The sequence below is a fragment of the Vombatus ursinus genome, unplaced genomic scaffold, assembly GCF_900497805.2.
Source record: "Vombatus ursinus unplaced genomic scaffold, bare-nosed wombat genome assembly UNPS02014847.1, whole genome shotgun sequence".
NCBI lineage: Eukaryota > Metazoa > Chordata > Mammalia > Diprotodontia > Vombatidae > Vombatus > Vombatus ursinus.
In genome coordinates, this window is record NW_020954625.1 from 4,769,457 (window position 1) to 4,785,189 (window position 15,733).

Below are 15,733 nucleotides of genomic sequence, written 5' to 3' on the forward strand. Positions count from 1 at the left end.
CCTTTCCTTTCCTTTCCTTTCCTTTCCTTTCCTTTCCTTTCCTTTCCCTCTTCTAATCTTACAGCCACTGACACCTTCTCTCTCACAAAAAAATTCACCCTGATTTATTGTATATGTGTCTATTTGTGTACCTGCTATCTCTCCCAATAGAGTGTAAGCTCCTTTAGGGCAGGCCCTGTTTCATCTCGTCTTTGTATTCCGAGGGCCTGGCACATTGTGTGCCCTTTCTAAATACATGCTGATTGACTTATTTTGCAGAGGACCTGGCTTGAACACTGTGGGCCTGTTGTCTCTTTGGTAGATGGTCAGATGATTGGATTGGAGTGATGAGTCCCACAAGAATGCTCATTGGCTTGGGATATGGTCCCTTTAAACAAGTCCTTTGAAGTACAACAAGACCAACCCAGCAGGGCTTGCTTTAAATGGGTCACTTTCTATTTTAATCCTGATGTCCTCGCCAACTTGTTAGCATGTGAGCAGGCCGACAGGAAGGGGAGGATCAGACGTCTCATAGCAAAGGGTTAAGTAAATACTGGGCACCATTTTTGACAGATGGGGTCCTGAAGGGCAGCACACCAGATGTCACAACATCCTGAGCCCATGGCTCCCCATTTCATTAAAAAGTGTTGTTCTTACTCAGGACAAGCCTCCTAATGTTACTAAGATTCAATTCAATTAAACAAAGATTGATTAAGCACCTACTATGTGCTACTGTGTGTGCTAGGTGCTGGGGAAAGAAGCAGTCCCTAGGTTAGAAGAGTTCCACACATCTTGGGGTGGGGCTGGGGGACGACAGATCGCTTAAAATGAGTAAGGAAAGGGGGCAGGACAGATAGAAGGCTTCTATATGTGAAAAGTCACAGGGTCATGGGATTTATATCTGAAAAGGACCTCAGACACCACCTAATCTAATCCCCTAATTTTACAGATGAGGAAACTGAGGCCCAGAGAGGGTAAGGGATTACTTAAAGTCACACAGCTAATTGTGTAACCATACCAGCACTCAAACTTACTTCTTCTCACTCAGAATACAGTTATACTCCATCATACTTCCTCCTTGGAGGAAAATGAGATGGCGGATACCCAAGGGAGATGGCAACACCAACCAGTGGAAATGGGAAGCCCGTGGAATTATAGTTGGATTGAACATGTTGGATTGAAATGCCTTCATCATTCTCTAGCCCAAAATCAATAGTGAGAACTTACTGCAGGTCCTGGGGGGCCCTGGGGCCCTGGTGGTCCAGATATCTGAAAGCCAAAAGAGGAAGACATCAGAAAAACAAAGGTTTTGCCAAATAATTCTGAAACAACAGAAGGCCTTCTTACAATGTCAAAGAATCATGGGATGGGAAGAGACTTTCAAAGTCAAAGCTGTAGGGTTCACTTTAAAGGATCAGGGTCTGAGTTGGGACTCCAAGGTCAAGAAGGAGTAGAAAGATGTGGGGAAAACAGAGAATATTCAGAGAACATTCATCAATCCTCAAAAAATATTAAGTGCCTACTATGTGCCAGACCCTGTGCTAAGTGATTTACAAACAGTAATGTCATCTTATCCTTGCAACAAACCTTGGGAAGTAGGTGCTATTATTTTCCACTTTACACAGATGAGGTAACTGAGGCAGACAGAGGTTAAGTGACTTGTCCAGAGTCCCACAGTTAATAAGTGTCTGAGTCAGCATTTGAACTCAGGTCTTCCTGACTCCAAGACCCATGTTCTATCTACTGTATCACTTAGTTGCCTTCAAGTTTGAGCCTCTACTTTGCTTCTCAGTAAGTGGGTAACCTTGGACAAGTCACTTCCCTTCTCTGGGGCCCAATTTCCTCATTTGTAAAATAACGTAGTTGGATCGGGGTGTTCTAGAGCAAACTCATACCTGCTCACAAGAGCTGATTGTTAAATTTTCAGGGTGAACATTTACACCTCGGAAATCGACAAATGCCACAAAACACAACTGGACTTACTGTTTTGTTGATTGTCTAGCCTTAGGAAAGTGCTGGAGAAAATTTTAATAATGCGTATTTAATTTAAAAACGTGTCGTGCATTTTTGGAGAGCTAGATGTTAAACATTTACCAGTACACACCCGGGTTGGATGAGATGATTTCCAAGGTCTTTTGTAGCTCTAACAATTTTCTTTTAGGGAACTAAGCATTTAAATGTCTAGTTCTAAAGACAGCATATCATTTATTACATGAATAGTTTAAGGAGATATAGTCTTATTGGAATGGGTTCATTCTCCATTGACAGATCCCAACTCCTCCTTGCTTCCAGAAATGATTGAGTGAGTTGCCCTGGCCAAATGAATTTACCTGTTGGCCAAACCATTGGTAATAAGCCTTTCCACACTTAGAGAAAATGCTTATCAAATTTTAGACACATGGCTAGTCATTGGGCTCACATATGACACCTGTCCAGCTGTAGAGTCTAAAGTTATTGTCACTCTACAATGAGGGTACCAAATGAACATATTAAAGCACACGCACATACATATATATGTCTATTTGTATGACTGTATACATGTGAACACACACACATATGTCTATTTGTATGAATGTATATGTGTGTTGTATGAATGTATATGTATATGTATGTGTGAATGTATATGTATGTGTACATACATACACATACACAAAGGCTTTAGATAAATTGAAGGATAACAGAGCCTAGTGGGTTGCTGTGGTAAATTATATTGTCTGCCCCTAACTTCAGGGGTGGTGTCACAAAAGGCAGCTTCCACGTCCATTTGGTCAAGAACCAAACTCCAGGATAGACAATGAGGCTTCACTCTCCCTCATTTGGAAGCATGGTGATGCACCTTGTGGAATGCTCATGGTCCAACAGGGAGGAAAATTAGTTCCCCATAGAGCTGTTCTGCTCGAATGAGGAGGAAGAGAGGCTACCTACCTCTGCTCCTGGGTCACCCTTCTCTCCAGGTTCTCCTTTCTCTCCCTGTGAATGCAATAACTTGGTATGAATACCTATATCAGTGGGAGCCCACATTCAATTTAATTAAATTAACAATTTATTAAAGTGCCCACCACATGCACATTTGTTAAACACCTCAAATCTTTGGCAGATTGGAGCATGTCTAAATGATGATGAACAGGCCAAGGAGGGACCGTGTGACATGAGGACTAGCTGAAGGAAGTTCAGGTATTTAGCCCGGAGAAGATTAAGGGGGAAGGAGATTTGAAGGGCTGGCTTATTTTATACGGTCCCAGATGGAAGCAGTACCATTGGACCATGGAGTGGAAGTCAAAGGTGGCAAATGTTGGGTCAGTATACAAAAGCACCTTTCTGACCCTTCAAGCTGCCCCACTACAGAATGGGCTGTCTCATGAGACTGGAGCTCCTTATTACCAACTGTATGCAAACAGAGGCCAAATGCCATCTATCAGAGAGATGTGATGGACTCAAGCAGCAGAAGGAGACACATTTTTGGACATGGTCAATATGGGAATTTGTTTTGCTAGACTATGTCTATTTGGTAGAAGAATTTTCTTTTTCTTTTTTTTCAATGTAAAGATCTATATGGGAGGGAGAGAAATAGGTTTTTGTTAATTGAAAACTAAATAAAAAATACAAATAAAAATACATAATAAATTTTCAAATAACCATCTATCAGGAGTTCTACAGAAATATTTTTTTGTCTTGGGTGAGTGTTTGCCCAAGATGGCCTTTTGCTCCAAAGATGATGATTATTATAGGATTTAGAAGTGGGAAGACCATGGACATGGTTGACTCCAGCCTCCTCATTTTACAGATGAAGAAATTAAAGCCCAGAGAGCTTCAGTCACTTGCTCAAGGTTCCAAGGTTGCACAGGTGGTGAGCAGGAGGGTCAGAATTTGAATCCAGTTCTCAGACTCCATTTATCCTCTGCCTATTTCCAAAAAGAATTAACACCCCCCCAACCCTATGATTTCATCATCATCAGGAGCTCCCAGGAAGGAAACTCCCTCTAGCAACACAGAAGAACATCCGTTGTGCAGTTTGCAATCTTAGTGAGATTTGCCCAAGATCACACAGTCAATACGGGTGAGAGTCAAGACTTGACCCTGTCTTATTTTCCTGATCCCATGGCTGGCTCTCTGTCTATCACCCCCCTATTGTCTCTATGATTCTGTGAAATCTGGGAATCCCTTAGAGAGGACACTGTAAGCCAGCATGGTGTATCTCTAATCTTTGAAATATTTTCTACAGGAATGGAAACTCACAACATGGAAAGCACCAGTTAGCGGTTAGCGTCACAAAGAACTACTTCCCAACCTTGCCTTGAAGGATGGGGATTAGTGCAGTCCTTGGCTCATGGCTAGGTCCATAGCATGATTCTGGCAGCAGCCAGCAGTGCTCCAGAAGCCGTGATACCCTCCACCTCCACCTTCACCTGCCTTAAGACATCCTCATGGTAGAACTCTCTTACTGTAAATCCTGGGAGCCCAATTGGACCAGGCAATCCTGCGGCTCCTGGTCTCCCTTGGTCACCTGGTTCTCCTTTCTCTCCGGTGGGGCCATCAAGACCCTACAGATGGACAAAGATGGTGGGTTAGTTAGTTAAGCTTGGGGTTGGTTATCTCAAAGTGCTTCTGTAGCATGCATTCATGACTCCCTTCTTTGTTAGGGGTAAAAGGGTGTCCATATCACTGATGGAGGCACAGAGAGGAAGGAGTCCCTCCTAGGCAACTTCTTGTGACGCTAAAAAAAGCAATGCCTGCTCTCTGAGCATGATTTGATAGTTATCCTCAGGCTCCAAAGATATATGGATGAATGAGAGGGCCACCAGATTTAGAGCCAGAAAGAACCTTAGAGGCAATCTAATCCAACCTCCTTATTTTACGAAGGAGGCAACTGAGGCCAAAGGTCACACAAGGAGCAGGTGGCAAGCCAGGATTTGAACCCAGGTCCCCCAACTCCAAATCTTGTGCTCTTTCCAGGACATCAATATTAATGTCTCACACTTGCTTCATGCTTTATTAAACTCTTTTCACCGAAGAGTCATTTCATTAAATACTTAACAATAACCTGGTGTACTGGGCTGGGAAGGTCTGGCTAATCCTATTAACCACTTGTTCATGGAGGCATGGCTAAGTCTCCTGGAGGCAGTGTGGGCAGTGGGCTTGAGAGATGAGGGCCCTGGGTTTGCTGTGTGATCTCAGGCAAGTCGAGTTACATCTCTGGGTTTCATTTTCTACATCTGACAAGTGGGAGGGTTGGTCTGGCTGGAGAAGCAATGTGATTGTTGTTATTATTCAGCTGTTTTTCCTTCATGTCCTACTCTTCATGACCCCATTTGGGGTTTTCTTGGCAAAGATAGTGAAGTGATTTGCCATTTCCTTCTCCAGCTCATTTTACAGATGAGGAAACTGAGGCAAGCAGGGTTAAGTTAATTGCCCAAGGTCACACAGCTAGTAAGTGCCAGGCTGGATTTGAACTCAGGGAGAAGAGTCTTCCTTCCAGGCCCAGTACTTTGTGCACTATGGTGCCACCTAGCTGCCCAAGCAGTGTAGTAGAAGAGAAATAATGCAGTACTCTGCTCTTTACTCCCTTCCCCTCTCTGTGTCTCAGTTTCCTCAGCTGGAAAATGTGAAGGTCGGGTTAGAAGACCTCTGAGGCCCCTTCTAGCTCTGAATTCTCTAATTCCTAAGGTTACTTCCATCTCAAAGGAAAGAAACAGACATTTATTAGGTACTTACTATGTGCCAGGCACTGTATTAAGTGCTTTACCAATATTATCTCTTTTAATCCTCACAACAACCCTGAGAGACAGGTGCTGTTTTATCCCCATTTTATAGATGATGAAACTCTGGCAGGGGTTAAGTGACTTGCACAAGGTCACACAGCTAGTAAGTGCTTGAGGTTGGATTTGAACTCAGCTCTTCCTAATTCTAGGACCTATCCACCAAGCATGCTGATCAGATGATTCTTAGTTCAGTATTCTCTTCACTATACTAAACTGACTTCATTGGGGAAGAAAAGGGAGAAATCTTAATGGTGGTGGGACTTCAACTTTTGGATTCAAATTCTCAGTCCTGAACAGTACTTGACACCACAGGGTGAAATGAAGGGTTCAGTTGGCTTTGACGACAACAACTTTCATTTAAATTTAGAGCTTCAAGGTTTAAAAAGCATTTTCCTTTGAGCTAAGTAGTATGAATATTATTATTATCCTCATTTTACAGATGGGGAAGCTGAGTCTTAGATTTCTGAAGCCCAAGATCACTCAGCTGACCAGAGACAGATCTCGACTCTGACCCTGGGTCTCTGGATTCAACCTCAGGGTACTTTCTGTCATCCTGCTCTGTTTCTCTAAGTGCGCACACTAAAAGTGTGTATTCATAAGCACTCACTGTAAACAGTGGGAAGAGAGGAGGGATGGGGGTGCTGAAGAACAAGGGTGACAAATCATCTTTGCTAGCTTACCGGGGAGCCAACTTGTCCTGCCTCCCCTTTCTCTCCAGGTGTCCCCACATTTCCTTTTTCTCCTTTTAGCCCTGGAGGTCCATCCTTTCCTTGTGGTCCTTGAGGACCGGGGGCCCCCATCTCTCCTGGCTTTCCTCGAGGTCCCTAAAGCAAAGAGAGGCAACTCTTGCTTATATGTACAAATGACAAGATGAATAGTTTAACACATATGTAGAACTTTAAAGCTTACAAAGCACTTTACATGTATTACTACACTGTATCCTCACAACAATTCTGTGAAACAGGTGCTTTTGTGATCCCCATTTTACAGATGAGGAAACTGAGGCTGGGAGAGGCTGAGCAGCCTTCTCTCAAGTTTCCAAATTTAGGTTCACATCTAGGAGTCGGGCTCCACAGATTATTCTTGTCTCCTTAAGTTAGAAGCCATTTTTGGTGGTTTGTCAGGGAGCCGTTGTATGAACCTGGAGATAGGCTCTTACCTTTTCCCCATCATGTCCTGGAGGACCTGGCAGACCAATTTCCCCCTAAAGCAGAGAACAGTAAGAAGTCAGTCTGTTCGAAGACTTTTTCACTCTTTTTTATTGCGACATGAGGACAAGTGTCCTATGGTAGTAATCACCATAGATCAGCAAAGTTGGGGCTGCCATTTTGAATAGTTTTAAAGGTTTCCATAAAGAGTGTCTTGGGTTACTCCTGTCTCTGAGAGAAAAAGTGAACTGATAGGTGGATTTCTGAGGTTAATTTGTAAGCTATTTGTAAAATAGCTGAAGCAGCTCAACTTTGTCTCAGATTCCATAAGAATAAAATTAGAAATCCAAAGGGAATACTAATGGGAGGAGAATCAAGATAAAAAGCAAGAATGACACAGCAGGAATGACAGAAGGAGGAAAATGACTAATAGGTGATGGAAGACTTCAGGTATTGCTGTGGGAGGGGCCACATGTGGGAGGGGTGAGGGGTGGGCTGGTCCTGGGAGAATTATAGAACAGGCACAAAACAAGAGAAGGAAGGCAGCTGCACTTAATGATATTCTGAGATTTCTGGGATTTTTGATGGATTTTCCCCAGAACTGGAGAAATGCTTTACCTTTTGTCCCGGTGCACCAGGAGCTCCTGGGAGGCCCATTTGCCCTGGGAGTCCAGGAGGTCCCTAGAGGAAAAAAAGATGGATCTTGAAGTAGGATCTTTAGTTGAACCAAAGGAAGGTGAATTCTATTCTATCACATGAAGCACTTTTGAAATATCTGAATTCATAAATGCTGGGTAGAAGAATCTGTAAGGCATAAGGTTTTCTCCGCAAAAAATTACATCAATTCATGCTCCCTGACCACTGGTCTTTGGTTGCTCAATTAGCCAATGGATACTCAATGATTACTGTGTGCCTGCCTTGATTTATAGTTGGAAAGGATCTCACACGTCATCTAGTCCAGCACTTCTTTTTTTCTTTTTAGGTTTAAAAAAAATTTTCTTTTGGCTAGGCAATGGGGTTAAGTGACTTGACAAGGGTCACACAGCTAGTGAGTGTTATGTGTCTGAGGTCACATTTGAACTCAGGTCCTCCTGACTCCAGGGCTGGCGCTCTATCTACTGTGCCACCTATCTACCCCTAGTCTAGCACTTCTTAAACTGTGGGTTGCCACCCCATATGGGGTTGAGACCCACAGTTTAAGAAGTGCTGAGAGGGGTCACAAGTGGAAAAAGTTTAAGATGCCCTGATCTAGTCCAAACCCATCATTTTAGAGGTGAAGGAACTTTCACCTAGGGAGGTTAAATGACCAAGGTCATACAGCATTATAAGATCATAGGGCTGGAAAAGTCTTAGAGGTAATTTAATCTACCCTTCCCACTTTATAGCAGAAACAACTAAGGTCCATTGAGGTTATATGATTCACCCCTGGTCACACAGGTGACAGAACCTGGGATTTGAAACCAGATCTTTTGACTTTAAGTCTGGTGTTCTATTCATTATTCTATAGCTGTTAATGTGGCAAAGATGCATTTTTAAAAAATCAATGTGAATTGAAGTTAACTGGATTTGGTCTTCCTTCCATCCTTCCTCCTTCCCTTCCTCCCTCCCTTCCTCCTTTCCTCCCTTCCTCATTCCTCCTTTTCTCCTTTCCTTCCTTTCTTCCTGCCTTCCTTCCTTCCCTCCATCCCTCCCTCTCTTTCTCTTTCTTTTTCTTTGTTTCTTTTCTTTCTCCTTGAGATAAATGAAGACCCCATGAGGTGGTTAATTAACATATACTTACGAATAGTCTATTGTATACAATGCTCCGGTCTAGGTGTTGGAACTCAGAACTAAGGCCAAATGAGACCATACAGAAAGGAGGAAAGTCATGCAATGTTGCTGGGACTGAGGCTGGGACTTCTCTCCTCCTTTACCACATTACCTTCCTCCAAGTTACCAAGGGTAATGTCTCTCATTTGAGCTCTAGAAAGTTAGAGCTGAGGGGGGCCTCACTCATCTCCTTTTCCCCTCCTCTTTGCCCCTCCCCCACATTATATAGAAGAAGAACATGGTGCTTGGAATCCATTTTTATGAGATCCAGTAATAAAAAGAAACATGATGATCTCCTGATGTAATTAGTAGCAGCACCCTGGCCTTCATCATCTCCCCAAACATGAGAGTTTGACATGGACCATTAAGTGATATGTCTACGGAACACTAGGTAGGGTAGATCATGGCCACGGCCTCGGAGGCAGCCTTCTTGACTCCTGGCCTTATGGTCACATTGTCTTGTCCCCTTCTTGTGATTTGAGTCCCCTCCATCACCATTTCATCAAACCTGACTGTCACCTTCCTCTCCCTTCGAATTAGTTATAGACTTCCAAAGGTGAGAAAAAGAAGCCATGGGTGCCAGATCCTGTTCCCTGAGCCAACCCCTGGGCATCTCTGCCCATCCAAAGACAAAGAGGCAGCAAAGAATGGTCACTCACCATCAAGGCCAAAGTTCGGATCTCCTGCAAGACAATCACCACAAAGTCAACAGTTTGACAAATCAAGACTCATCTGAGAAATCTATACAATCACAACATGCCCACTGGTGGGACAAGAGCCAGAATCTCTTAGGTTGGTTTGAGTGATAATGGTGGGTGGTAGGTCTGAGCTACCTTTACATTAAGACTTCAGGATATAGATGTGAGATATCTCCTAAGCAGTCATAAATGGGAATATTTTATTCTTTACTCACTAATCTTTGGCAGGCATAGAATCGTTGATTTAGTGTCGGATGGGCCCTTAGACATCATCCAACCTTCTCATTTTACAGATGAGGAAACTGAGGCTTAGAGGATTTAAGACTTGCCTTGCTTCATGTCACCAGTAAGTCTCAGAGGTGGGTGCCCTGACTCCAAATCTAGCATTCTGTCTGCAGCATGTAGCTCCCATCTATGAGGCAGGCCTTCCCCCAAGCCTTTGGGTTTTTTGTCAGAGTCCTCCAAATGCTGATGCCAGGCTCCTTCTGTTGGAGCTGAAGACCACAGATGCTATTGGAACTAAAGCAGCTGGCAGAGCTGCCTGGGGCAAGGATGATTCTCTTTCCTGTATTTGTGACCATGGCCCCTGTGGGCCTTCACTTTGCTTGTTTGACTACACTAGAGCCTAATTCCAAGGTTTTAACACTGTGTTTCCCTTTTCTTTATTTATTTGGTGGAGAGGAGATGGGAAAGAGCAAAAAAAAAAAGGATGCTTGTCAATCAAAAAGACATAAGGAAATTTAAAATGTGATTCTCTTTATCCCCTCCACTCCAGTCAGGGACTATAAGAGAAAGTATCAGGATTTTCCCCCTGATGCTGCAATTCACAATGGAAGTCAGTGTGGAGGAACTGGGTGAAGGTAACTGAGGGGACCAGAGAGTGGAAGCTTGGTTACCAAGGGTGTATAGAGCTTAAGCATTGATGGTTTTTTGATCTGTGAGTGTGTGTGTGTGTGTGTGTGTGTGTGTGTGTGTGAGAGAGAGAGAGAGACAGAGAGACAGAGAGACAGAGACAGAGAGAGAGAGAGAGAGAGAGAGAGAGAGAGAGAGAGAGAGAGAGAGAGAGAAAGAGAGAGAATAAGCTATGAATGGGACCTCAGGGTCATCTATTCCAACCCCCTCATTTTACAAATGATGAAACTGACTCTCAGGGAAATTAAGTGACTTGTCCAAACTAATACAAGTAGTAATTGTCAGAGGTGGGGTTTGAACCCAAGTCTTCTGTCGGCAAAAGTGTCTATCTGTACAGATGGTGAGTCAGTGAACATGACTGTCTTGATGAGCTTTTGATCCAACTCATTAAAGGAAGAAAGAATTTCTTTTTCTTTTTCTTTTTGGTGAGGCAATCAGGGTTAAGTGACTTGCCCAGGGTCACTCAGGAAAGAATTTCTTAATGTTTTTGGTCATCCACCATTCTACCTCTTCTCTTCCCCTTCTTTCAGAATTCAGATTTCGAGGCACAGATACCTGCCTTTATGCCAAGCTGTAAAGGAAAGTCTGGACCTACAAAAATGATCATTAGATCTGGAAGGCATCTTAGGGACCATCAAATCCAATCTTTACATTTTTATGGATGAAGAGACTGAGGCCTGTGACTTTGGACTTTGTGACTTTGTCCAAAGTCATGTCGGCACAAGCAGCGGGGAAGGGACTTGAACCCAGACCGCCTGATTCTAAAACCAGAATTCTTTCTAGCACACCAAAAATTAGAGGAGTGATTGTTTTACAAAAGAATTATTCTTATAAAAGGATTCATTTCTTTTAAAGAAAAATTATAGGCATTGTTAGCACATTTAAAATACCATTTAATTTGCAAACAAAACACAACTGTTTGCAATGCCTCAGGCATATGTCAGTTACCCTGTACTGAAGAAAACAGGATCCCCTTATTTGTTTTAGTACCGCAGGGCACTAGGAGGTCTCCCGTCCAATGCCTATAGACCAGTTGCATTCAGAGCAAGCTAGACCATAGCGATGTCTTGTCCTGTCTCCCCATTTTATGAAGGAGGACATTGAGAGAAGATGAACAGCAGACATAAGACCTGAACACAGATCCTTTGACCTGAAATCCAAGGCTCGTGCCCTGCTCTCCTCCTCTCCCCCCCTGCCCAAGTCCATTTGGGATGACTTGGAGCCATGGCCCTTCTGATGGGGAAGGAGGGGGATATGAAGGGAGCAGCGGGGACTTCCTGTCCTAACAATTCAACCTAGTAGCCTGGAAGCTGTGGAAATGTCCTGCCCAGGCCTTTCATTATTGGTCTTTTCCTTTTGCAGACAATCCTCATGGCCAGAATGGTTTCCAGAGCCATGATCTCTGCCTCTGACCCCATTGGCACCTCTTAGGCCAGGGAAGATGAGGAGCTTTGGAGGACGGAGGTCAAGGGGAGCAGGGAATCTATTCAGGGTGAGCAGGGGAAAGGAACAAAGATACTGGATGGAGTCGCCAACACCTCTCACCTGGAGAGCTTCATTGATGTTTCCATTGTAATCCACCATTTCTCCTTTGCCTGGCTCTCCCTTGGCACCCTGTAAAACAAACCGGACCCCTGATCAAGATGTCTGGAGCTGCCTGTCCTGTGTCTTCACACGTGGGGCATAAGAACCAAACTGCCTTCAGGCACTGGAGCAGGGTACCAGGGATGGTGCTTTCTGGGGCTGTCACATCGTGACAGAATTTGGATCAAGCCAACCTGACAATACAAATGATGTGACCAGGAATTTGCTCTTCTAGACTGGGAGACAAGAGGCTCCTTCAAGGGAATTCTGGAGCCCCAGAGGCTTGTAGGAAGAAATTCTGGAGCCTCCAGAGAGGTTCCCTCAAAGCAATTCTAGAGGCCCCAGAAATGGCTACCAAGGAAGTCTGGAACTCTTGGACAGGCTCCAGAGAGTTTTCTGCTAGGGCATTCTAGAATCCTTAGGGAGGATCTTGTGAGGGAATTCTGGAGCCTCCTGAGAGGATTCTGTTAGGGAAATCTAGAGCCTCCAGAGAGGCTTCTGGCAAGTGGACGCTGAGACCAACTGTCTCGGTCTTCTTGTCCTTCTCAGCGTTGTGCTCTCTAGCCCAGCACCTTAAAGTGTTTAAGCATCTGGGGGCTGAGAGCCCCCAGCAGGAGGCGATTGGCAGAAAGGTGTTCTCACCTTTGGACCAGCGGGTCCCTGTTCTCCAGGAGATCCGATTTCTCCCTGTAACACAACCAAGGCAGAATGAAACCCATGGATAGAGGGGTACCAGGGTGCTGACTCCCACAAGGTCAGAGCATCAGGGGTGCCAGAGGGCTAATCCTGGCTGTGCCTGATGTCCTAGGGCATTATAGGGAGGATTTTATCCCCGCGAGCCTGGGTTGCATCTGTAAGATGGGAAGACAGGAGCATCCTTCTCCAGTCCCCTGACTGCGTGACAGTCAGGTGGATGCCTTTGTGAAGGTTAAATGTGCCAAGAGATGCTTCCTGCCTCTGACTGTGTGACCCTGGGCAAGTTACTTGAATTGTCAGAGCCATAGCTGACTCTTTAAGACACAAGATTCAGAGAACTTGCATTGTTAGAGGGAACTTCCTCACCAAGAATCCTCCATACTAATAAATCACAAATCTGGTTCAAAATACTGTACCCTCCCAAAATAACCCAAACAAACCCCAAACCCAAATCAACTCAGCAAACAGTCTACCACCAGTCAGGCTGAAACATGCACCAATGAAGCAAGAATCAGATTGATGAAAACCTCAGATTTCAGTGTTTTATCCCCATGATATCATCTGGCTAACACCATAATCCTGTGAGATCTGTAGTCTTTGGCGAGCCATACAGAACTGTCCTAATTGGGGAAAGGCCCAGGTCCAGGGCCTTCATCTTTGGCCTAGGTCTTGGGGGTAGCAGAGACAGCTTCCCTTCCCCACCCTGTGGCTAGAGTCCCTCAGATGACCACCTAATGGCAGTTCCCAGAGGCCAGAATCCTCTGTACCTTGTCTCCTTGCCTCCCAGGAGGCCCCGTCTGGCCACTGGTGCCAGCTTCTCCCTGGAAAAAATGAGAAAAAATATTGTAGGAGGAGACAGAGTAGCTTGGGGTGCTAAGTGAATGGAATATCCTTGGTTTAAGGTCAGGGAAAGTTCCTTTATGCATAAATTTAGAATCATAAGTTCATAGATTTAGAGCTACAAGAGACGTTAGAGATAATCTGGTCCTATCCCCTCATTTTGCAGATGAGGAAACTGAGGCACAGAGGGGTTACAGGGACTTACCCAGAGTCACATAGCTAGTAAGTGACTGAGGTGGGATTTGAATTCAGGTCTTCTTGACTCAAAGTCCAGTGTTCTTTCTACTATTCGACACTGCCTCATAGAACGTATTCTAGTTTTCCTGTGTTTGTGTCTTACTTTCCTACTATGCTCTTAAACACCACAAGAGCAGGGATCGTGCCTCATCTCAGTTACTGACCTCAGCACCTGGCATGTTGGTCTGAATAAAATAAATACTTCAAAAATTTTTGCTGAATGAATGAGAAGAAAGAAACTAACCATCCAGGCAATAAAGCATTGGTGTGGGTGACTGAAGGAGGTTGTGCGGGTCTTATCTTGGGCACCTCATTTCCCCTTTCTGGGCCTCAGTTTCCTTTTTTGTGAAATGAATGAAATGGACTGAATGATGTCTAAGGTTCCTTCTGCTGGTAGAATTGTACAGTTCTCTGAAAGAAGAAACTACTTGAACTGGAAGCACTTTCAAGGTCTTTGCATGTCTCAGGTTGTCGGATTTGTTGATTTTTTATTTTTTATTTTTAGGCACTCGGGGTTAAGTGACTTGCCCAGGGTCACACAACTAGGAAGTGTTAAGTGTTTGGTCTGAGGCTGAATTTGAACTCAGGTCCTCCTGACTTCAAGGCCAGTGCTCTATCCATTGCGTGTTGGATTTATTGAGAAAAGGCCAGGGGAAGGCCAGAGAGGAAAGGGCAGCCTCTCTAGGAGTGGAGCCACGGATAGAGGCTGAAGAAAAAGTGCCCTTTCAGAGGGTCTGTTCTTCATGGAAAAACTCACCTTTGGTCCTGGTGGCCCCGGTATCCCCGGGGGCCCCGGCTCCCCTCGGCCTCCTCCAATGGAATTACCTGCGTCTCCTTTCTCTCCCTGTTGAAGATGCGGAGTTATCCAGGGTCCAGAATGTCACAGGATAACGAGGGAGCAGAGGATGGGGAGGGGCAGGGAGGAAAGGGTGTGGGGAGGACAATGAACTCTAGTCCCATAACACAGGCTCTTACATGGACACAGGGTTTGTGGGCCTTGGCTAGCATGCGGGGTTGGAGGGAAGGAAGATTAGAGAGAGCAATGAAGCAGCTGAGAACAAAGAAAGAGTTAGGTGTGGAGAATGAATCCTCATCAGAAGGTGGGTCTACAAACACTGGACCAGGAAGTGGCTGCAGATTTGCCTTGGATAACCCCCATCTAGGTAGGGATCTCCCCACAATCCCCATGATAGTTCCTAAATTTTCTGACCCTAGCATTTCTTTTGCTCAGAACCCTTGACTGTCTCCCAATAGCCTCTAAGCTAAAATGCAAACTTATCAGTCTGGCATTTAACACACTGACTTTTCCCACCTTGTTTCAAATTTCTCTCATTTTATATTTTATCTTCCACACAAATTACACAACTCACCATTCCTCAACCTCAGACTCCCCTTTCCCATCTTTGTGCCTTTGTCCCCTTCTCCAAAGAAGGAGGACACTTCCTTTGTTCTCTGTTTGTTGAAATCTTTTTCTTCCTTCGATGCCCCAGCTCAGTCATGACCTCAGTCATTTCTCCTACAGCTGAAAGGAATCTCTCCTTCCTCATTTCTTGCTCAAATTTTCTACCTTGATGTCTCCTTTGCCCACATTCTACCTTGTATTATGCCCATCTGCACACATGTCCTATTCCCCTCTTTAGGGTATAAGAAATTAGGAACTGGGTTGTGGTTGTATTTTTAAAAATCACTTTAATTTAATAACTTATATCTTAATTGCCAAGTCTAACGGCATTTTCTCAGTCCTCATCCTGTTTGACCTCTCTGCTGCATTTGACACTGTTGACCACCTTCTCTGTCTGGATGTTCTTTCCTCTCTGCATTTTCATAGTATTTCTCTCTCCTAGTTCTCCTACCTGTCTGACCTCTCCTCAGTCTGCTTTGCTGTGTCTTCATCAATATCATGCTCTGTAACCACAGGTGCTCCCAGATTCTGTCCTGGACCCCCTTCTCTTATTTCTCTTCAATCTCTGTGACCTCATCAGATTTCATGGGTGTAATGATCACCTCTATGCTGCTAATCTATCTATCTATCTATCTATCTATCTATCTATCTATCTATCTATCTATCTAT

At 44.4% G+C, this 15,733-nt stretch overlaps 1 protein-coding gene across 1 annotated transcript in view; it reads right to left on the bottom strand.

Moving 5' to 3' along the window:
* Nucleotides 1-15,733, bottom strand: part of COL13A1 (collagen type XIII alpha 1 chain) — a 212,940-nt gene that overhangs the window by 29,398 nt on the left and 167,809 nt on the right. Inside the window, exons 22-32 of the mRNA XM_027840607.1 lie at nucleotides 14,420-14,506; nucleotides 13,353-13,406; nucleotides 12,532-12,576; nucleotides 11,851-11,919; nucleotides 9,355-9,378; nucleotides 7,505-7,567; nucleotides 6,898-6,942; nucleotides 6,419-6,562; nucleotides 4,422-4,520; nucleotides 2,905-2,949; nucleotides 1,207-1,248 (exon numbers count right to left, since the gene is read on the bottom strand). Coding sequence (XP_027696408.1) covers nucleotides 1,207-1,248; nucleotides 2,905-2,949; nucleotides 4,422-4,520; nucleotides 6,419-6,562; nucleotides 6,898-6,942; nucleotides 7,505-7,567; nucleotides 9,355-9,378; nucleotides 11,851-11,919; nucleotides 12,532-12,576; nucleotides 13,353-13,406; nucleotides 14,420-14,506 — 717 coding nt within the window. The remainder of the gene's footprint in view (nucleotides 1-1,206; nucleotides 1,249-2,904; nucleotides 2,950-4,421; nucleotides 4,521-6,418; nucleotides 6,563-6,897; nucleotides 6,943-7,504; nucleotides 7,568-9,354; nucleotides 9,379-11,850; nucleotides 11,920-12,531; nucleotides 12,577-13,352; nucleotides 13,407-14,419; nucleotides 14,507-15,733) is intronic.